Source organism: Mustela lutreola, chromosome 12, assembly GCF_030435805.1.
Source record: "Mustela lutreola isolate mMusLut2 chromosome 12, mMusLut2.pri, whole genome shotgun sequence".
In the NCBI taxonomy this organism is placed as follows: Eukaryota; Metazoa; Chordata; class Mammalia; order Carnivora; family Mustelidae; genus Mustela; species Mustela lutreola.
Genome location: NC_081301.1, coordinates 95,849,834 through 95,872,651, shown reverse-complemented (window position 1 = coordinate 95,872,651; position 22,818 = coordinate 95,849,834). Strand labels below are relative to the sequence as shown.

At 45.0% G+C, this 22,818-nt stretch overlaps 1 protein-coding gene across 4 annotated transcripts; it reads left to right on the top strand.

Annotated features, from left to right (window-relative positions):
- Window positions 1-46: 46 nt before the first annotated feature.
- On the top strand, window positions 47-21,997 carry NOL8 (nucleolar protein 8). 4 transcript variants are annotated; one of them, XM_059142130.1, is made up of 18 exons: window positions 60-295; window positions 407-492; window positions 1,071-1,236; window positions 1,821-1,883; window positions 3,267-3,345; window positions 5,040-5,175; window positions 5,710-5,780; window positions 7,578-9,369; window positions 10,638-10,730; window positions 11,151-11,273; window positions 11,508-11,598; window positions 13,776-13,914; window positions 14,713-14,790; window positions 18,238-18,506; window positions 19,978-20,107; window positions 20,588-20,658; window positions 21,223-21,305; window positions 21,744-21,997. In XM_059142130.1, exons 3-18 carry the CDS (start codon window positions 1,098-1,100, stop codon window positions 21,792-21,794), a joined length of 3,408 nt encoding a protein of 1,135 aa, XP_058998113.1. In that variant the 5' UTR covers window positions 60-295; window positions 407-492; window positions 1,071-1,097; the 3' UTR covers window positions 21,795-21,997. The 4 variants fall into 4 exon arrangements, with proteins under 4 accessions (XP_058998116.1, XP_058998113.1, XP_058998115.1 ...); XM_059142132.1 differs by lacking the exon at window positions 407-492 and having other exon boundaries at window positions 21,226-21,305; XM_059142129.1 differs by lacking the exon at window positions 407-492 and having other exon boundaries at window positions 61-295.
- The last annotated feature ends 821 nt before the right edge of the window (window positions 21,998-22,818 follow it).

The following is a 22,818-nucleotide window of genomic DNA, read 5'->3' as shown; positions in this document are numbered from 1 at the left end:
CACTTCCGCCACCCTAGTCCAGGAATCAAAAAACCCGAGACTCTGATCGTCTTTAGTATGAATTAGGGAGTTTCGGTTTGGAATCCTTTGCAGACACTGAGGGAAGGAGGACCGAGGCATCGCGGTACTCCAGACGACCGCAAACGAAATGAAGAGAACTCGGGAACTGAGCGTGGTCCCGGAACCTTAGCAGGCTGGATTGGCAATCCAGTAGGAAGGAAGACAGACTGCCCCTTTTGGGCCACGTGACTAGAAATTAGGGACCGGGGCACAGCTGGATGCGGAAGACGGCGTGGTGAGGCGTGGGTTCGGGGCGTGGGAAGGGACGGGGTCGTTTGACACGAGGGAAGTGTCAGGAGTTACAGCTGAGACTAGATCTGGTTTAGAGTTGTGGTTTCACCATTAGGTCTCCGAATGGCGTTGGGAGATGACCACCCCTCTGCTTGACTGAAAACCGAGAGGCTCGCAAACTGCCTCGTACAGCGCTGGCACGTGTGTAAACAAACAAAAAAGCCTGTATTAGCTGCGGTATCCGTTGTTCTCGTTGTGACTGAAGAAGAGCATTTTGCAGGGGCTTGTGTTGTGAAAGAGCGTTGTGATTGTAGCATCTGTGTACATGTCAGAGGACTGTGAGGAGCCCCGGGGTGGAGAGCTGCCTTTTGCATGTTAACCGGCCACATCCCCTTTCTGTCAGCTGTTGTTAAAGTGAATAAATGACTGTGTGAATGAGTAAAGGAAAAACACCTAAAATACGCATAAATAAGTGAGAGGGGGTAGAGTCTAATACTGTGGTCACGTAGAGGGAAAGAGTTTGCCCGTACCTGGGTGGTGGGTATGTGTGCAGAGGTGCTGTTCCCAAGTGTGATTGTAGAAAACAGGGATTTAGGGCTGGAGCAGAGTCTCAGGGATAAAATTTGGAAGTAATGCAATAGGAAGTGAAACTCGGGTGCAGGCCACCAACTTGACATTAGAAGGTGCAGGAAGAGGAGTGGGGAGGGGGCTTTTTTCAGATGAGAAGAACCAAGGGAAAGAACTCTTCTAAGTAGAGAGAAAATTGTTTTTCTCACTAGAACACACGGAGTGTTTGCAGAGCCTTCATGAAAGCCCACAAAGAAGTGAAGCGCCTGTTTGTGGGTGGCCTTAGCCAGAACATTTCCAAGGCTGACCTGCAAAATCAGTTCAGCAGATTCGGAGACGTTTCTGACGTGGAGATCATCACACGGAAAGATGACCAAGGTACGTGTGTAGTCCTTCGTGGGTTGTTAAAGGCAGATAAAATTTATATCTAGTATCACAAAAGAATGGATCCCCAGAGTGAATGTTAGCCCTCACGCTGGAAGTTATATGTGTTTCATTATAAGATAACCTTTCTGTGTGTGCCAACCCCCTGCCCTGTGCCTTGAAGGTGTTCTATAAAATGTGGAACCTGCCCAGAATACATTTCTGAAATCAAAAGACTTTCTAAATTCCAAAACATCTGCTTTCTGAAATATGCAACCTTCAATTTCCAAAGCTAGAATTCTGATACTTGCTACGTGTTGGTGTCCTGCTGTATAGAATATCACTAACATACAACAATTGAAACATTTCTTTAACTGATGGCTTAATTTCTTTTGAAATAATTTGACAAATATGCTTATAAAAATGCAGCCTTTGTATCCAATGAGAACTAAACAAGATTTTTCTTTGAAAGAATAAGATTCTAAGAGTCATTAAGTTTAGAAACTTGATCATTTTACATTGTACTCTGGGTAAGAGTTTAAATAAATTATTATTATTATTATTATTTATTATTAATTTTTTTTTTTTTTTTTTTTTAGGAAACCCACAGAAAGTCTTTGCATATATCAACATTGAAGTAGCAGAAGCGGATCTGAACAAATGTAAGATTGTTATATGCTTTTTATTCTATTTGCCAGTCCATGTAACTGTGTAACTTAAAATAACTTTGGTTCTAAATCTAAACCTTAACAGCCATTTGTTAAACATCCAGAGAAATAGCTGTGGTTGAGAGAATTCCAACATCCTCCAATTCAGCAAGTTTAGGTCCATCCCATTTGGTGTCAGCAGACATAGGGCAGCACGTTGCTCAAAAATGGTGTTCTCGAGGGGCGTCTGGGTGGCTCAGTGGGTTGGGCCTCTGCCTTCGGCTCGGGTCATGATCTCGGGGTCCTGGGATCAAGCCCCGCATCCAGCTCTCTGCTTAGCGGGGAGCCTGCTTCCCCCTTTCTCTCTGTCTGCCCCTCTGCCTCCTTGTGATCTGTGTCTGTCAAATAAATAAATAAAATCTTTTAAAAAAAAATGGTATTCTCGAATATTTTGAACAAGAGAACACATGTTCATAGAAACTGCCTGATAACGCATAGGCCACTGGATATCATACCATACTCCCCCTCCCTGGTGTGTTTGTTTCTCAGGCAGCTAATTCTTGTCATTAAGCACCGTTAGGAGAGAACTTCACTGTATGCTCTCTCATAAGATGATATCCCTAAAATTATGAAATCCCTATTGGTAAGTTTAGTAGAGCTGATGAGGGCAAACTGGCCTTCAACAAAGAAGGAGGGGGAGATAATTGATACAGGAATGTGTGTGAGTTATTAGAGGCTGGAAAGTCAAAACACTGAAAAGAGAACATGCTAATGGAGAAAGAGGGCCATGAGCCTTCTTTGTTCTCCTTGGGGTGAAAAAAATTGATCTGTCATTCAGTGAGAAATAAGTAGTGGTTAAGAACACATCAGCTTTACTGTGTGACCTGTGACAAGTTGTTTAAACTAGAAGCCCCAATTTTCTTATCTCGCATATGACAGATACTACTGACCTCATGGTATCACCATAAAAATTATATTGAGTAATATGTTAGTACTTAGCATAGTGCCGACCGTGTAGAAATTCTGCACATGGTTATTACTGACAAAGGTGATAGCAGGTATTGAGAAAAATCAGCTATTAGGGAGATAACCATAAATGTTAAATGAATGTCAGGTGTTTCACCAGAGGTTCCTGGTATCACTTTGTGGAGGAATGATAAATTTCACTTTACATTTTACACATTGCTACATTCAGTCCTTCCAGGAACACTGGACAATAGAGAGCTTAAGGACTCCTGGCATGAATGGCTCAGCTGAGACCAGGACCTAGGTCTTTTCTCTCCAGGTCGCAGTATCTTTATTCTGTGTCTCTTTTTCTTGGTGTTAATTAGAAAAAGCATATGCTGCCATGTGTTTTTGCATTGTCGTGTACTTGAGTAACAATTCTTTTCTTTATAGGTATGTCTGTTTTAAATAAAACAAAATGGAAAGGTGGAACACTACAAATTCAGCTAGCAAAAGAAAGTTTTTTGCACAGGTAAGATGTGTTCTGCATGGATTTAAACTCTATTTTGTTATATTGTAGATGGTTTTATACATTCACTTAGTTGATTTGAAACTATCAAGTAATAATGTTATTATATACTTGGCAAATTCACACATTACAAATAGAGCTAAAATCCTTTCAACTGTATCTCCGCATGACCCCAGGCCCACCGAAAAAGATGATGCAGTGCATTTACACAGGGTTTTTTTAAGACTTTATTTACTTGACAGAGAGCATAAGCAAGGGGAGTAGCAGCAGGCAGAGGGAGAGGGAGAAGCAGGCTTGGCGGGGAGAAGGGGCTCCATCCCTGGGTCTCGGATCATGACTTGAGCCGAAGGTAGACCCTTAACTGACTGAGCCACCCAGGGGCCCCCAACATGTGTTTTAACTTCAACTATATATACCTATTTCACCTTTGTAAACTCAACCTTCTGTGGGGATGTAGAGCTTCCCCCTTTTTTTTGAAATGATTGTTTTTACTCTTTCTGAAAATAGTCATACCATAGGGTACTTGGTTATCCCTGTGATGATGGACATTTAGACTTTCTCCTTCTCATAATGGATGACCCTTGAGAATGGCTCCTGCTTAGTGCATGGGTTCCTTGGGTTTATATCCACAGGGTAGTTGTTTTATCATAGGGTTATGGACATTTAACATTTTAATAGATAGTACCAAATTGCTTACGTTGACTTTGGCTGTTAATGCTAGAGTCATTTAAAGACACGAAGGTGATAGGAAGTCCCTGAATGAGAGGCACAAGATTAATTATGTAAGTGATTTAAGAACAAGACAGTGTAATAACCATTAGAGTGTTTTAAGATTCTGCAAGGTATTATTGTCAGGGAGAAAGGACTATATGAGTTTGGGAGCTTTCTAAATAGGAAATAGTTTAGGGATATATAGCTAGAGTTGATGAGATTATTCTAGGCCCAAGAAATGGCAAGGTCTGAAACAAGTGGCGAGCAGCCTACTGAAGGCTTATTTTGAAGGACTGGTCTGGTGAGAAAAGTGAGACTGTTCTTCAGCTCAAGGCCTCTGTGAATGGGGTAGTGGTGGGACTTTATCCAGTAGCAGTTCGCTGCCTGCTCTGTGTCGGAACTGATCAGGGTGAGCATGCTGTGCTGCTGCTCAGGAGTGTCTAGGCAGGCGCACCTGAGGAGCCTGAGTCCAACCATCATTCTGGGAAGTGGAATGGAAAAGAGATCGGAGGCAAAGAGGCCCGTGAGGACTGCGCAGTGCAGCTGTCCGGGCCTGAATAAGCGGGGGGAGTTTGAACTGGAAGGTTCAGATGGCATCCTACATTCTCTTCAGTAAGAGGGTAGAAGTAATCAGGACTTGGCACATTGGGCTCTGAAAAACACCTCTTCCTCATGAAGAGTGAAGGGATTAAGGTTGGAGAAAATGCTAAAAGTAAATAAGCAAGGGAGAAAATTGAGAGGCCCTAAAGGATCACTATAAAGTCAGACAGCTCTTTTTTTTTTTAATTTTTTTTTTTTATTGTGTTATGTTAGTCACCATAAAATACATCATTAGTTTTTGAGGCAGTGTTCTAAGATTCATTGTTGATGTACAACACCCAGTCAGACAGTTCTACAGTATTAAAAATAAAAACCAAAACAAAGCACTTAATTGGTTGGTTATTTTTAACTCTCTCATTTATATATATATGTATTTTTTTATTCAGATTGACCCAAGAGAGAGAAGAAGCAAAGGCAAAGAAAGAAAAATCAACAATAGGCAACACCAGCTTTTTAGACAAGATGGGAGTGGTGGATTTCCACATGAAAGCTGTGCCAGGGACGGAAGTGCCAGGGCACAAAGTGAGTCTCGCTGGCAGCCCGAGTAGCCCGGGAACAGAGTCCTGACACTGGGAGACCATGGGTGCCATGTCTAGGAGCAGTCGCTTTTCCCCTCGCTTTGAAGCACTTAACATAGGCAGTCCTTAGCCCTTTCACAGTGCATTTACAAGTCTCGGGTAAGCACAGTGCTCCCTCGTTTTATGGGAAGAAATCAAAACCCAAGTGGAGGTAGGTCTCCCCAGGGACATCAGTGGTGAAGCATGCAGGCTGGTCCCCGCTTTGCCTTTTTTTTTTCCAGCTTTGCCTTTTAATGATTGTTTTTGTTCGTGGCCTACATGGTTTATGAAGGACTGATGGCTGCCCCATTCGTCCTTCTTTTTTCTTTCCTCTTACACTTTTTTTGAGAACTCCCGTTTTCTCATCAAAAACAGAACCCAGCAGTAATCATGGCCCACTGTGAGTTTGATTTTTTTTAAAGTTGTGTTTATGCAGTATGGTTATTGTTTTCCATTTGTAACATATATAGTAAATGTATTCTTTTTTTTTTTCTTTTAGAATTGGGTCGTGAGTAAATTTGGAAGAGTATTACCTATCCTTCACCTAAAGAATCAACATAAACGTAAAATATCCTTTGCAGTTGGCCTTTCAAAGTAACTTCTTATTTACCACAGCGATGGATACTTGCAGAAATTCACTTTATCCCACTAGAATTTCCCTGTCTCTGTAAGTTAATCTTCGATGCTTAAATATTTATGTTCATTTCTAGGCAGGGTAAGACCTAACTGCTTCTGTGTGTGAAGCAATGAGAGGTTCATGTGGGGAGGCTTGATACTAGTGAGTGACAGCAATGAAGCACTTGTACTGATTAACTCTTATGTCCCCTGTCTTGGCTGACATGGATTCAAAGCCATTGATCAAAGTGCTAAAGAAGGGCGAAGGGGCTTGGCTGTGGTTGAAGAAGGTGCTGGGGGGAGGTGAGGCATGGTTTCCCTTAGTAGAAAGTGATGGGAAGAGGACCAGGCAGGAGGAAACAGTAGGTAGGAATATGCAGACAGGCAGGAGAATGGTGGGCGGAGCAGTAGTGTGCATGCTGGATGAGGAAATGCGGAGGTCTGTTCCCTTGAGAGAATGAAGTCAGATTGTCTGGGAATTCCCAGCGTGGTGGACTTGTGGACAAGCTGTAACCCTGCCTGCCAGTCGGGAAGCAGAAGCAGCACAGGTGTTCCCGAGGGGATGCAGTACAGACAGCAAGTGTGGGGGAGCACGCAGCTGATGGGCAGGTTGCCGGAGATGCATAGCTGTGGCAGACCCTACTGCCCTGGGGCTAGAGAAGCAGAGAGGGGCGTCCTCATTGGTCACAGCTCCTGTGCCCCAGGGCCCCTGGAGAACTGGCCACATCTGTTTCTGCTCTCCCACCAGTAGGACTAATGTCGGGGAAAGCTGACTTCCTCTCAGCCTTCCCTCTGTGGCAGCCACTGACAGCAGAGAGGAGGACATTGAAGGACAGTGTGAAGCTGACAACAGACACTGCCCGGCGCATCGCACGTATTTGGCACACATTCACTAGTTACCAGATGCTATTTTAGTACTTACTAAATTCCTAAAAGGATTTTTCAGGAGTGATCACTGAAAGCAACTTACACTTGCCTATTCATATGTGTTAGGAAACCAGCAAATGCTAGCTGTCATCACAGCACTTTGACATTAACTAGAATTTTTCTGGACAATGTCAGCAACAAAACAGGCCTAGGAAAGAATTATTAGCTTCCTAATAAAGACAAGATGTGGGGCGCCTGGGTGGCTCAGTGGGTTAAGCCGCTGCCTTCGGCTCAGGTCATGATCTCAGAGTCCTGGGATCGAGTCTCGCATCGGGCTCTCTGCTCGGCAGGGAGCCTGCTTCCCTCTCTCTCTCTCTGCCTGCCTCTCCATCTACTTGTGATTTCTCTCTGTCAAATAAATAAATAAAATCTTTAAAAAAAAAAAAAAAAAGACAAGATGTGGAGAGCGTGTAGAATGTGGAATAGATGTTACTGAGATGGGAGAATCAGAACTATGATATGCCAGGACTGAGGAGGCAGGAATGGCCAAGGTGGTTGGAGTAAAGGACATGCAGCGCCCAGCTGTGCTCAGCTGTGTGCCCCTCTGTGCTCTGCTTGGTGGTATCAGCTCAGATTTACAGAAAATCTGCATAGGTTTGCTGTTCTGCCAATTAACTGTGATGGTGCTCAGTTTTAACTCTGGACTTGGCCAGTGCCACAGACCGTAAGGGCACCTAGTGAAGTCTCATGGTGTTCGATGGAAAAGGGAGGGCAAGGTGAGTAAGTGATCAGCTCTAGGTCAAACAGTACTTCCTGTGGCTCACCACATTGATAGGTGTCCCTAAAACCTAGTGCCTGTGTTTTGTTCCTTGACTCTGGTAACATCATGAAGTATGATCCATCAAAATACTGCCACAACTTAAAGAAGATCGCAGAGGATGTCACACATGCCACCCCTGTGTCCAGCCTCACCTGGGAACTGGAAGGAGGAGATGACCTGATGAGTAAGAAGCGGCGAGGAGACTTCTGTGCTGTTCACAGCACCCCCCAGAAGAAGATCAAAGGACAGAAGAACCAGGCGTCTGCTGCTTCCCCAGCTGTGAGAGCAAGACCCCACATGGTCCCGGGGAGTCTGCATCCCCCACAACAAGAGGTGGCACGGGAAGCACCCTGTGAGCGCATTACTGCTCAGTTACCCCGTGTCTCTGCTTCTCACAGCCAGAAACTTAACAATGTGTTTGTTCAGACTTCTGGCATGGGAACTACCAGGCACAGAAATCACAGGTCTGATGATGATACCGATTCTGAAGAAGAGATACAACTACTGATCGCGAGAGAGGAAAGCCTGGGGAAAACTACATGGTCGTCAGTGGGTGACTCTGCAAATGAGCCCTTTGAAGTCGTAGGGGGAGACTTCAGGTCAGGTGTTCCCAAGCTGTGTTCTGTAACAGCGGCAGGTATGGGAAACGATTGTGACTATGATTCAGGAGATACAGATGAGATCATCGCAGCAAAGAAAAAGACTGATAAGGTCAAAAACAGTGCAGAGTTTTCACAAATGGAAAAGCCTGCACACAAGAAAACATCTGCAAAAAACAGAAAAAACTGTGAGCGTTCTGGTAATTGTGTTAAAGCACAAAAAAGAAAGACCAACCCAGAGCGAGCCATCAGTGCGCGGGTTACAGCCCACTGCAGCAGCAGGGAGGATGCGGGTTCTGCATCAGAATCTGCCGAGTCTGCAGGAGATGAGGAGTACGACGCCATGATGAGAAACTGCCTCCGTGTGCAGCTCACCTTAGCTGATCTAGAACAGCTAGCTGGCAGCAACCTGCAGGTTCCAGAAGAAGATCCTGAGAGTGGGGGTGATGGCCAGGAGACCACCACCAAGTGTGACAGGACTCCAGGTGGCCTGCACAGAGCCCGGCCGTGTATCTGTCCTGAGGACATTGTGGCTGCCCTCTTAGAAGGAGAAGAGAACACCTGTGGAAAACAGAAACCAAAGGAAGACAGCGTAAAGCCAAAATTCCAGGCTTTCAAGGGAGTAGGCTCCCTCTATGGAAAGGAATCGATTAAAAAACCCTTGAAAGAGAGTGTTGCCTCTGACAATATAAATGAAGATCAGGATTCCTTGAAAGTTGGTCCTGGCAGCATGTCCATGGAGAAGGGGTCCCCACCTGCTAATGGCTCATCAAGCAAACTAACTCCTCTCCAGCGTACAAAGAAGACAAACAACCCAAACCCAAACCAAACTCAGCCTCAAAAAAGGCGTTCTACTTTCCAGAGCCAGGATCATAAGATGGTGTCCCCTAGCAGTTCAGAAGACAGAGGTAGAAATCCTGTTTCTAGTTTGTTGCCATTAAAAGATAAATCTTTAAGTCTTGGTGCGAAGACCCCCAAAGAAGGCGTTGATGAAGACTGCCACCACAGGACAGGGGAGACCAGAGAAGGCTCTGGACAGAGCAGCTCCCCGATGCCTGGGAAAGCACTGGAGGGCTCCTCCAGGAGAGATACTCAGGGAAGCAACACCAACTTCCCCCTTTCTGTGAACAGTTGGTCAGATGTTCGCGCTAAGGAGAAGCATGCTGAAGACAATCAGAAGCGTTTGGCAGCCTTGGAGGCAAAGCAGAAAGCAAAGGAAGTGCGGAAGAAGCTGGTTCATAACGCCCTGGCAGACTTGGTGAGTGCACTCCCAGTCTGGGCGCCACGAGGCCACCCTTCCTTCCCGTGAAGGTTGGCGTGCCCCTCCAAGCTCCTTGTCCCAGCACCCACTTGTTTTCATGTCGTGTCCCTTGAGTGAGAAGCTTTTGTCGCCTTGTGTCTTTAGTATATACCAGAGAAATTGAGTTTGAACTTTGTTTACTGAAAACATTCTTACTTGTTTTAATATAAAGTTTTCCTTATGCTTTCTTTTCATTTGGAAACTATAACTGGCATAATTTAGTGACGTGTCCTAATGTGTCTGAATTTGCAAATAAGTCACTTGCCAGTGATACATATCTCACTAAGATTCAAGATACTAACTTTATTCATTCTTCCAACAACCATAAGTGTCTGCGAAGTCCCAGGACTTCACAGTTAGTGCTAGACTTCGAAATGAGGATTGTGGTCCCTGCCTCTGGTGGTTGTCTCACAGTGTGGTAGGCACAGGGCCCAGAGAGAAGAGTGCCCATACACCCCAGCAAGTCAGCCAGGAGGAGGGGCGGGGGCCTTCCTCAGCCTGAATCACGTCTAAGGTAGAAGGATCGGTGCAAACTGGTTGGGTAGTGGCAGGTGGGCAGGAAGGGAGTGGAAAGACATTCGTGGGAAGGGAGCAGTTTGTCGTCAGCATAACGGAGATCTGCAGAGATGAGGAGGCCCGAGAGAGGAGCAGGGCAAGTGGTGCGACAGCTGTGGAGGTTGGACTTTACTCTGTGAACATGGAAAGGAAAGGGTGAAGATTTGCTTCATGTATGTCATGGAACAGGAATCTGCACACTCTGGCTCACTGGCCATCCAGCCTGTGGCCCGTTTTGGTACAACCTTCAAGCCAAGAATGGTTTTTACATTTATAAGGGTTTTTAAAGAGAAGAACCAAGATGATATGTGGCCTACAAAATATTTACTCTGTGGTCCTTTACAGAAAACATTTACTAGCCGCAATCTGGGCAAGATTTTTTTAGGCCATGACAAACAAGTCAAATTGGGAAATCTGGAACCAGGGAGTCTTGGGGAGGTCATGAGCCAGAACGAAGGCAGTGACAATGGGAATAGATCTAAAAGATACCAGCTAGGTCCATACTTGAAACCTGGGGACCAACTGGACATGGAGAGGAAGAAGTCTTAACGTTTCCGTCTTGGGAAACACTGTGGTTGGTGGTGTTCACTCTAAGGAAGGAGAAGGGGCCTTGGCGAGGGAAGGAGACAAGGGGCTTTCTTAAGGTGTAATGCCTTTGTCGACTGCTCTAGGATGGTCATCCAGAGGACAAGCCAACACACATCATCTTTGGCTCTGACAGTGAAACAGAGGAGCAAAGCCACCCGGGAGAGAAGCCCATGAAGGTAAGGAGCCCAGGAAGCCCATGTGGGCATTCTACCACTCTCACAAGTCCATTTCTGCCTGCTGCAGACCAGGACCTCCCCAGAACTGCCACGTTCAACATCAAGCCCTCCTGAGCTGCAGTGATCCCCAGCACCCCTGACCACCACACATGAACACCAGGGACCTTAGAGTTTCTCCCCAATGTGAATCTATCCTCCACACCATCTGCCAGGTAGCATAAGTAGTAGCGGAGCCCTGCAGGAAGTGTAATAACTGCACCCATCCTCCAGCTGCACGGGAGCCTCCCGATGAGTGACCCAGGTCCTGGGAGATGCATCTGGGCTCCTGGTTCTTCAGTGTGAGAGGAAGACTGCCTGAGGAAGGAATTGCAGATGGCCTCCACTGTTAACAAAGCACTTCCGTGTGCATCTGTGTTCCAGGAGTCTGTGAACAGATCCTCTGAGAGGCTGTTTGACAGCAGCGAGGATGAAGAATCTGGCTCTGAAGACGACAGTCACAGGTTCAGAATTAAACCTCAGTTTGAAGGCAGAGCCGGGCAGAAGGTTAGTGAAGACTAAAAATAATCCTACCTGTGGGCCCTTGGTGACTGGGTTTTTCCCTCCGGGTAAGTGCAGGCTGCCCTGGAGCTTCCGGTATTTATTTGCATGGTTCGTGGGGCCGTGAGGGTATGCCAACCCTAATGTAGTGAATTCGGGTGAGGGAGGTGCACTTGGAGGGGCTCCTGTGGGAGCACGGCCTTGGGAACGTGGCTCCCAGCTACCCGCGTGTCTGTGTAGCTCCTGGACTTGCAGTCTCATTTCGGCACTGACGACAGATTCCGCATGGACTCCCGATTTCTGGAAAGTGACAGTGAAGAGGAACAGGAAGGTAAATACATCCCTGCCCAAACAGTCCTGATGTCAGAGCTGGGGGACCCTGTGAAGTCATCTGGTGTAGGAGAAACTGCGCCTCAAGACTTGGAACTGTGAGGCCTGTGACCCACGGGTGCTTACGCAGTCCTGCTTGAGCTTGTGGGTAGAGTTACTCAGAAAATTTCAATAGCTTGAAGCTGCCTGAAAGGGTAGGAGACAACAGCTTCCACCAAAGACCGTCTTCCTCTATCCTGCCCCTGTTCTAGGGGAGGCCGGAGGGGCCCTGGCGAGGTTGGGGGAGATAGTTGAGCAGCTGCCCTCCCTCCAGGGTGCATGCCAGGGGCGGGTGTTGGAGCAGCAGAGCACCACGGAGTCGTCCCGATGCGGCTGCGCCTCGCAGCTGTGATGCTCCCGAGGACTTCCTCCTTTGCAGCGGCTCCAGACTGTCTCTACACGACCTTGCACTTACCCTTCAAAAAAGCCTTCACCTCCCATCTGGCCAGGAGGGCGGCCCTTCCAGTGAGGTCCCTGCTTGCCTCTCCCATCTCTGGACTTCTCCTCATACCTTTTTCTGTCCTCCCTGAGTTAATCTTTCCCTTGCCTTAGGCCTCACGGTTCGCACTTCCTGTCACCCTGCTCACGCGCGGGCTCATCCTGCCCTTCTTTCTGTGGACACAGTGAGACCTCGGGTCCCCCAAAAAGCCATTCCTTCCGCCCTGCCAGGTTTCTCGTTGCCACTCCCATCTTTTGCCTTCTAAACTTGAAATTAAAAAATAAATTGCAGCTAATTCAGAAGCAGTGGCTCCTTGTTGGAAATGCATTCTCTGATCTCATTGAGGTGATTTTTCTGTGTAGTGTATGTTTCTGGAAACCAGGGTTCAGAGAGCAAGTTCTCCGGAGTCCACGCCAGCTTGCGCATCAGAGCGGCTTGCTCAGGTTCTCGAGAAGGCAGCAGCAGACGGAACCGTGGAGCCGGCGCTGAGTACTGTGTCGTTGCGTTCGGACCGGCGGGCTCTTTGCTCACTTCGTCCAGCTCCAGCCTCTTCAGCCTGGCTGTGGCTTTTGTCCCTGTTCACTTTCACATGTTCTCTTCCCTCTGCTCCCCTCATACCATAACTCTTGTTTCTTCCTAATTCTCTGTTCCTGGTTTTCCCTTTGCCTGTAGGGATATATTCTGCCCAGGGTTCATAGGTTTCCTGTGGCCTCAGCCATCCCTTACACATCAGAGTGAAAGTTGTTACATATTAGCACATCCATCCGGTCCAACCTAAAGTGAACCCTTCACACTCTCTTCAGTGCGTGTGTTCCTTTTGTTTCTGGTCCTATTATTTCTGGTCCCAAATTGTTTCTGTTCCCGGTACCTGGCAGGCCCTCCCATCAGGGGATCTGCTTGGTCTCGCCTGCCTTAGACTCTGCCTAAAGCTTTTCTTGATGGAGTTGAACCTACTCTCTACCTCCTTTGAACCCTTAAGACACTTGGGGGCATTTCTGTAGAGAACTTACTCAAACTAGTGCTTTATTCTGGTATCTGTTACTTGGTTGCTTGTCTTCTGCAGTGAATTCAGGAGTCTGCCAGGCTTAGAGCTCTGTATGTTGGCCTGCAGTCCAGACTCATTACTTTGTTGTCTAATGTTTGTTTCCTGTAGTTGAAGAGAACAGCATTTGGGGCCACGATGTCTTGTGTGTGTAGGACCCGTGGGTCTCTTCCTGCAGCACTTAATTACTGAACCAGAGACCAAGCGACCGTCTTGTAATGTGTTTTGAGTAAAAGGAATCGCCGTTCTTTACCACCTGTCATCTTTAGGTTGTTCTGTAATTTAAGTTAATTTTTAGAGTGGTTAAAAAACGAGAGTCTGTAATCACTGTGGTTTTGTGATTAGCATCTTGCTCTGTTGCATTTGGCGATCTTTACCTTAAGAACTTCGATTTGCCACTGAACGCCATCAAATGCAGATTTCATTTTCATAATTACAGGTGGAAATGGGGCTTTTCGTTCATTGGCCATGCGAATTCTGGATTCCCTGTGGCATTAAGGGCCATGGGGTCGGGGAGGTTGGGAAAACAGGGCTGGACTTTTCTTTGTCCTGTCTCAGTGAGCTTTGCCCATGTTTAAGTGCTTGATGATCATTTTATGATTGAGACTGCTCAAGTTACGTTTGCCAAAAGAATACTAATTCTGCCTTTCCCTCTAAGAGGTAAATGACGAGAAAACTGCGGAGGAAGAAGAACTTGCTGCAGAGAAGCTCAAAGCCCTGGACGTCATGCAGAGTGTTTTACACACCACTGTGGGCAATTCTGCGCACAAAGGATCGTTACCTGCCAAGAAATTTAGGTGTGATTTATGTTCCATCCTGCTCCACCCTGTTTCCCTTTGACATATGTACCTTTTGAACTCAGTTTAAAACTAGGCCATTTTAGACATCCTGGGGAGGGCAGTTGGCAAAATATATCAGACCCTAAAAACATACTTACTGTGGACCCAGTGGCTCACTTCAGGAAACTAACTTTGAATTTTTTCTCTATTTTTGTTGTTAGATGTCATAGCAACATTGCTTTCAGTAGTGAAGCAGCTGGACAGTGGTTTAAATATTAACTGTAGAACTATATAAATGTAATTTTTTATTATAGAAAATTTTAAACACATTATTTATAGAGACTGGTGTATTGAAAGACCTGTACACCAGCTTCTACAGTCGACAACGTGATCAATTTTCCTTTCTTTTGTTTTTTCAGGATTTTTCTTTAAAATAAGCTCTACACCCAACAGGGGTCTTGATCTCATGACCCCAAGAGCAGGAGTCACGTGCTCTACAGACTGAGCCAGCCAGGAGACCCCAGTTTTCCTTTCTATACTTTTAATCACTTTTCCCACTAAAATACTTTATGCAGATCCAATTTTATTTGTATTTATTTCAGTATCTGTAATTAATTTTTAATTAAAAGATTCAGGGAAACTCAAAACTGGGTAACTTAAAATACCACTTTATAACAAGATCCTGATACTTCATGTGATTTTTGTCTTGCTCAAAAATTGGAATTGTCCCAATGTTGAATTATAATTTGCTATTAATTTTTTGCATTAGGTTCTGATTTCTCTCTGCCAGCTTACTCCTGTCTGTTGTTTACACAGGGATGTCATACATTACGATCCAACGAGGCATGACCACGCCACTTATGAAAGGAAGAGCGATGATAAACCAAAGGAAAGGTAAATCAGCTGCTTCTCTCTGTAGCAGGATCATAGGAATTAATCTCATTTGAGACCCTGAGAGAAATAGATAGTAACCCATACCCATCCATTGGTCTGCATGGTATTTAATGGAAGACCAGGGAGGGAAGAGTTAGAGTGGAATTATTGCTGTGGTAGAGAAAAGTCGTACTTTGAAACAAAGGAATCTCCCGCATGTGCTTGACATGTGCTCCTGGGCTAGTGTGGTGCCCCCTCCTTGAATTAGTTTCTCATGGCTGTTGTAACAAGTCACCACAGACATACTGGCTGAAAACCACAAAAGTTATTTTCTGGCATTTCTGAAGGCTAGGAGTCTGAGGTCAAGGTTACTGAAAGAACTGTGTTCTCTCCGGAGGTTCGGAGGCAAACATCTGTGTCGCGTCTCTCTCCTGGCCTCAGGTGATCACAGTAGTTTGTGGCTGCATTTCTCCATCTTCACATGGCCACCTTTTCTCTGTATCTCTTATCTTTGTGTCTATTATAAGGACACTTTGATTTAGGGACTGCCTGGATAATCCTGGATAATCTCGTGTTTACATGGTACTTCACAACTCTGCAAGGACCCTTTTTCCGAATAAGGTCATAGTCACAGGTTTTAGAAATCAGTGCCTGGACGTATCTTTTGGGGGGCACTGATTGAGTCCACGACATGCTCCAGTGTGGTAGAGCTTCTGTTTCCCGTGCCTGCGCTGTCGCACCGTCAGTTTCATGAATACGGCAAGTCCGCGGAGCAGCCAGTAACCCTGCCTGGCTTAATGCCTTCGCTTCCCCATGGGTAGAGTCAGTCAAGGCAGTGTGCTATCCTGAATTAGGTCCGGGAGCAAACAGGACCTTCGGTGGAGAAGCAGGAGATGAGAAGGAGGCTTGGGTTTAGTTAATAGGAGTGGATTGAGGTGAACCTTTTAGTTTTGATGACTGTGTCATAGTTACAGAAGATGCTGCCAGGAAACTAGGTGAAGGCTATTTGGGAATGGTGTCTTTTCCTAGAGCAGGTGACCCCAAAGAGGAGGAGGCCACAGTGTATTTTATGACCTAGTCTTAGGTCACACACTGACAATCTGCCTTATAAAGTTTTCTTGAAACAAGTCACCAAGTCCAACTCAAATACTTCGATGAGGGTCGGGGGCTTGGAAACAACACCTCTTAAAGGGAGAAGTAATGGGGAATGTGTGAGCATATTTAAAACTGCCGTAAACCACCCACTGGCCAGGTTGTTTACATTCCTGCCACATGCAGAATATGCTCACCGCTCCCTTGATGGCCCAGAAACCTCACTGTTACAATAGCTATTCAGAAGCTGGGGCACTGTCACCCACATAAGACCTAGAGGCAAATGAGGCCTAATGAGTACAGCACTATGAGTGCAGTCCCTCTGACCAGAGACGAGAACTGTGAACTAGAGGACAGGTCACCTGTCCCTCTGAGCACACAGTGGTAAGGTAAGCACAGGGTGGCCGCCAGAAGGCCTGCTGTTCACCTGAGGGAAGCAGAAGGCACGGGGTTCACTGGTCCATAGCAGCTCTGAAGTCCACACCAGGAAACGTGGGGACTTCTTCTTTTTTTTTTTTTTTTTTTTTTTTTTTTAAGATTATTTATTTATTTGACAGAGAGAGATCACAAGTAGGCAGAGAGGCAGGCAGAGAGAGGAGGAAGCAGACTCCCATCCAGCAGAGATCCCGATGCGAGGCTCAATCCCAGGACCCTGAGATCATGACCTGAGCCAAAGGCAGAGGCTTAACCACTGAGCCACTCAGGTGCCCCATCACCCAGTGTATGCATAGTATGCATAGTATGGCTCAGCGGCTTTCAGGAGATTGCCTGCAGGTTGGCCCATGCACATGTCTGTTGGCTGGAGGCCTTAGTTCCTTGCCTCTTCATTTGGCTGTTTGTGTGCCCTCCCAGCAGGGCAGCTGGCTTCCCCCCAAGCTGCTGATCTGTACAGGGGAGTGCAAGGAGAGCACTGCGGTACCTTCTGTGACCCTCAGTAGTCACACACCATCTCTTCTGCCTTAGTGCACGCCTCAAGGGATCATGAGTCCAGCCCAACACCAGGGAATGGGGGGATTAACTTCCACATCTTAAAAAAGGATCAAAGGATCTTTGGACCACTTTTAAAACCACCACATGGTGCCTCAAGGATAATCACATGGAATTGCCTAAAGTATACCATTTTTCATAGAGCTCAGTTCCATAGGCATCTCGGTCTTAAATCCTAGCCAGGTTGGTGTTTTAAATGAAGTATTACAAGTTTCTTTCCAGGGCACCTGAGTGGCTCAGTCGGTTAAGTGTCTGCCTTCAGCTCAGGTCATGATCTCAAGGTCCTGGGAACGGGCACCATGTTGGGCTCCCTGCTCAGCCTGGGAATCTGCTCCTCCCTCTCCCTCTGCCTGCCGCTCTCCCTGCTTGTGCTCTCTCTCTCTGTCAAATAAATAAATAAAAATAAAAATCTTTAAAAAAAAGATTCTTTCCATGATATAGTCTACCCCAATAAGAACCAGTTAGGTTAACTTACTATCTTGTTAACTAACTTTCTTGTTATAATAGTTACAGTAGTTATAATAGTTAACTATCTTGTTAACTTACTATTTTAGGTAATACAGTTAGAATATTGGCCCAATATTACTCATGATATGTGGAGTGGAGTCTAATAGGAAAAAGGACTTTAACCATTAAATACCTAAAACTCAATATTGGCAAATAGCCATGTAACTTTTTGTCTGAGATCGAAGAGAAAATAAATGCAGAATAGGTTTATAGTAACATCAACATTTCATATCAAGACAAAGTAGACATAGCATGTTTATAATTCACTCCTAAAACTTAATTATGACCAAAATTTTCACACCAATTTTGTAAAACTCACAGAATTTTAGGACTTAGAAGTTACCTGGTTTAGCGTGTTTGTTTTGCAGGTGAGGTTACAGGCTTAATGCTGTTAAGTGATTTTCTTAACGCTAGTATCTTAGGTGTGATTTCTGGAATGTAGTTCAGAGAATGGAGGAGGGTATAATTCATGTGTAATACTTGGAGCTGTTTGATGTAGTTTTGTGTATTAAAAGCTTACTGGTCTGGGGCACCTGGGTGGCTCAGTGGGTTAAGCCGCTGCCTTCGGCTCAGGTCATGATCTCAGGGTCCTGGGGTCAAGTCCCGCATCAGGCTCTCTGCTCAGCAGGGAGCCTGCTTCCCCTCTCTCTCTCTCTGTCTGCCACTCCGTCTACTTGTGATTTCTCTCTATCAAATAAATAAATAACATCTTTAAAAAAAAAAAAAAAGCTTACTGGTCAAGGTTCTGCTTTTATGAGTAGAGTTTTATATGTGGATCCCCTTGGTTGTTGAAAGAATGGGGTTCGTTTTCCAGGGTGTTCTCCTACTCTCTGGCAGCTGATGGTCTCTTTGTGATGCACTTGTCTGTAAATGTCACTGCAGTAAAGCAAAACGGAGGAAGAAAAGGGAGGAGGCCGAGAAGCTGCCCGAGGTGTCTAAAGAGATGTATTATAGCGTTGCTGCGGACTTAAAAGAAATATTTCAAACTACAAAAGTTACCAGCGAAACAACAGACGACACACCCTCCAGTGAGAATCATGATGGCGAGAAAGTTGACATCCACCACCCCGCCACTCCAACGACAGGGGCCGAGGAGCCTGGCGGGTTCACATTCTCCTTTTTTGATTCAGACGCTAAAGAAGAAAAGGAAGGTACTTTAAAAAAATTTTTTTAACATTTTCACTTCAGGCAGCTTGCACATAATGGATTGAGTCTATGTTAAGTGAATGACATAACATTAGCTGAAGAAAGAATTATTTTCTTCCACCTAAATGAACAACATGAGATTCGGTATCATATGGTCAAAACAACATGCCAGGAGCTGTGTCTAACAGCAGGAGATTGTTTTTGCACTTAAACGAGCAAACGTCTAGTTAGATACCACGCGAAGGGAAGCCCAGGAGTAATGTGCAGCATTCCTTCTTCCGAGTGGAAATAATCACAAGGAAGTACATAGTAAGCTCTCCGATTAAACAGCTTCATGCCTTACATGCAGTTAGAAAAGCCAAGACTTGTAGAAAGTCAGTGCTGCCTGGAAGGGAAAGGAAGAAATAGGCCACCTTGCCTTTATACAGGTCCACTATGTCATCGATACATCAGTCCTTTCAGACTTTGTCTTTGGAAACATGCCAGAAACCTGGAGAAAAACAAAAACAGCAGTATGCACAAGTTCACATTCCCTTTCAGAAGGTTTCCCTTCAGGCAACATGAGCCGAAAGTTAAATGCCTGTTAACTTAGAGATAGTCTCCCCTGGTAAGGGAGACTGCTTCTCCTCACTTGGTGCTCACGATGGAATGCAGCTTTCCTGGAAGTTCACTGTAAAAAGCAGGTTGTCCACATCCCAGAGAGTATGTGCGCACCTAACCACAATGTGTGCTGCATTAAAGATGAGCAGTTAACGGTAGCGCCCTCTGTTAGCAGCTAAGTCTTTAGTGTCAGTTCTGTGGTCCTCCAGCATGAGGTGCAGGGACCCAGTGTTTCAGAATTTGGGCAAGTGAGATACAGTGACGCATCATGTGCCCTGCTCTGTTGTCCCCTGGAGCGCCAGGATCAGTCGCATGCTGCTGAGCAGAGCTGGCGTAACGCTGACTGTAATTCCTACAGCCGAGAGCCATGTGTGAGAACCCTGAGCACTGAGACCCCTCAGTGACCTGAGAGGTCTGAGTTTGGTGCTTCGGGAGCCTGGGGCACTGTCCACAGCTTTTTCAGCAGTTCTGGAAAGAGGGTTTAGGAATTGAAAGTGTACACATAAGTTCCTTTACTCATTGATGAATAAACGGGGGACAGGGACACCTGGTCTCACTTCATCATGCTTTATTTTAGGCATCTCTTGCTAGCACAGGTGCCTAGCACCCTTTTGGCTTCTTTTAAATTATGTTGCCTGTTTTTAAACCTTTGGTTCTTATGTCTTTTTATACTGTTAGTATATTCCTAATCAGATCACCCTGGCAATGCCAAAAAATAAGACATCTTCTCAATTAATATTTGAAAATTTTAAAAGATACTATTTTAAATTAGTGGTTAAGATCCTGGACACTTAGAGATACATGTGCATGGTGAAAGTGACCAAACGACTGTGTTCAGCTACAGTCCTGCCCCCTTCCATTGTCATAACAATACAGATGCCTACAGAGCTGAGCCGGTGAAAACAGGGAAGGTTGTCTGGCAGGGAGCCCCTCGTTTCCAAGACAGCAGCTCTGAAGAGGAAGATGTTGCTGAAGAAGAAACGGAAAGCAGGAAGCCCAGCCCCAGGTAAGCAGTTTCTCACAGCGTAACACCTGAGTTAGACATGCTGATACAAGTATACAAGATAGCTTCATTTTCTTCTCAAGTCCTTCAGAGTTCTTGAGCCTTTTTGTGACAGAGCCTGTTTCCTCTTCTTCAGCCTGGGTAGCACTGGGTGGGGGTATGAAGATCTGGGTCTGGAAGGAGGATCCTGGAGCTGTCCCACGGGAAACACGGGCAGATGGGGTAGTAATAGTGGGATGAGACCGTGAGCAAGCAGCATGGGACTTAAACAGCTCTTGTTACCAACCGTTCAGATACAAAAGAAGAATGTTGAGTAGAGAGCGGGTGGAGTCATTTTAAATCAGGGCAAAATGAGCAAAACGTAAAGCAGATCTATTTAAGGAATAGTTCATTTATATTTTCAGTGTGAACATTTCATCTGAAAGACTGAAATTAACCCAGGTCTGTCTGTCTGTCTGTCTGTCTCTCTCTTTTTTGCTTCAGAGAAGCATCATTACCTGAGAAAGAGACCACTAGATTTTTCTTTTTTTCTAAGAATGATGAAAGACTTCATGGTAAGTACATTTCTCCTTTAAATGGTAGAGGACAGGAAATGGCACCGTTCTCACACTGCACATTCCAGGAGAGTCACATGCATCCGGGAAAAGAAGTATTTGGCAAAAATTGTGATCCTTTTAACTATCGTGTGGTTTAGCTATCCCTATTAGACTGATGCCGTTGGCTTATTAAGCCCTAGAAGGCTGAAGGCTCCAACTCACCCTCCCTTCCTCATTCAGTATCACAAGAACTTCTTTGTTATGGGGACCTGCTTAGATGCTAGATGTGCAAAATTCTTGTTTCTAGGACCCTGAAAGTTCAGGCTCTTGGTGAACTCCTAAAACCCTAGCACAAACAAAAACCAAGATACATAATGGTAAATAATACATAAACAGTAAGTTTATGCTGTGTAAGCAGTGCTACATTTTCATTTTGTAAAAGACAAAATATTCTTAAAATTAGTATAAATTGGGGAAAAAAATGGTGTGAACTAGAATTGAAGCCCTTGATGATGCCAGTACTAGCATACCATCCATTTTAATGGCATTAATCTCCCACCTTGTCTTTTTCTTTTCCCCTAGTAGGTTCTGATTTATTCTGGAGAGGAGTGGGAAATAACATTAGCAGGAATTCTTGGGAGGCCAGAACAAACAGCTTGCGGATGGTGAGTACCTCCATATTGATGGTCTCCTACCTAGATAATGGTGCTATCTTTGTTTTAATATTTTTCTGGTGTAAGAGAGTAGGGGTAAGGTGTGAACCTGAGACCATGATTTAAATGCTCATCGTGCGGGACGGGGCATGGTTTAGGTCGGGCCACACCTTGTACAGGTTAGCAATCTGTAGAGCAGCCAACTTAGGGGCCTGATTTCCAACCATCCTTGTTAAGTAACAGTAAATCATGAGATTTGTGGGAGATTAAAATATACTTTCAATTGCAGGCATTTAAAAAGTTTGAATATTCCCTGTTCCTTCAGAGTGAGCACTCCCATAATGTTTTCCATAATCCTCACATTGAATAATTCAAATTTTACTTGATAGTTATTGAACACCTTGAAAATGATTTAGATTTATTTTTAACAAAGGTGTCATGTTTTTATAGGACTGCCGAAAGAAACATAAAGATGCCAAAAGGAGAGTGAAACCAAAATAATAACGGTCAGCATTGGTTTTGATATGAATGTGAAGAAGGCTCACCTATGGAATTTGGATGATACAGAAAATAATCTTCAATAAGAAGAATCCACAGTGAAGGAGTATTCAAAATCTGCCTGGTCGATATAACTCTTTTAATGTGGATTTCCTGTATATCTCTACCTAAGGAATTCTTCAGAAAATTTAACCTGATCTTTTTTTTTAAATAAAGCACAGGATAATCCCCCCCAATACTTTTTATACAGAATTTTTATGCTATCCTCAGTTATGCTAGGTATTTCTGATGCAAGGTTTATGTAACATCTTTTTAAATGTGTGGGTAAGAGCACTTGTGTTTTCCAAATTTGGCTTTGTGTGATTTATCTGCTACTTGAAATATTTATTTTTGATTGTGTAGAATATACTTTACCTCCATTTTGTCCTTTAAAAAAAAAAAAAGAAGAAGTTGAATACAAATCAGTCTGAGTTCTGTACTTGTGTCCTGATGAACAACTAACTGAAATGCAAGACATTTCAGCCAAGCATCATAGAAGAGTTCTGTGAGGACCAGGGAAAGATGCTAAGTTTTCCTGTTCTTGGCCTCCAGGAATCATTAAGCCCCAAATTCCAGTTTGACCAGAGGCTTATGAAGAATCCAAGTTAGTTGTCAGGACTCTTGAGTCCAAAGAGGGAAGCAGATTTAACATCTCCTTAAATCAACCTGGTTAGGATTCAAGACAGGTACGCCAGTCAAACCACTCTCTTCAGAGTTGTGTTACAGAAACAGCCCCCAGGGATGGTCCTTGAGCCCCAATGTGTGTATCTGGAATTAAAGTATTTATTAATTTATATCTTTTTTTTTTTAAAGATTTTAAAGATCTCTCAGAGAGAGATCACAAGTAGGCAGAGAGGCAGGCAGAGAGAGAGAGGAGGAAACAGGCTCCCTGCTGAGCAGAGAGCCCGATGCGGGACTCGATCCCAGGATCCCGAGATCATGACCTGAGCCGAAGGCAGTGGCTTAACCCACTGAGCCACCCAGGCAC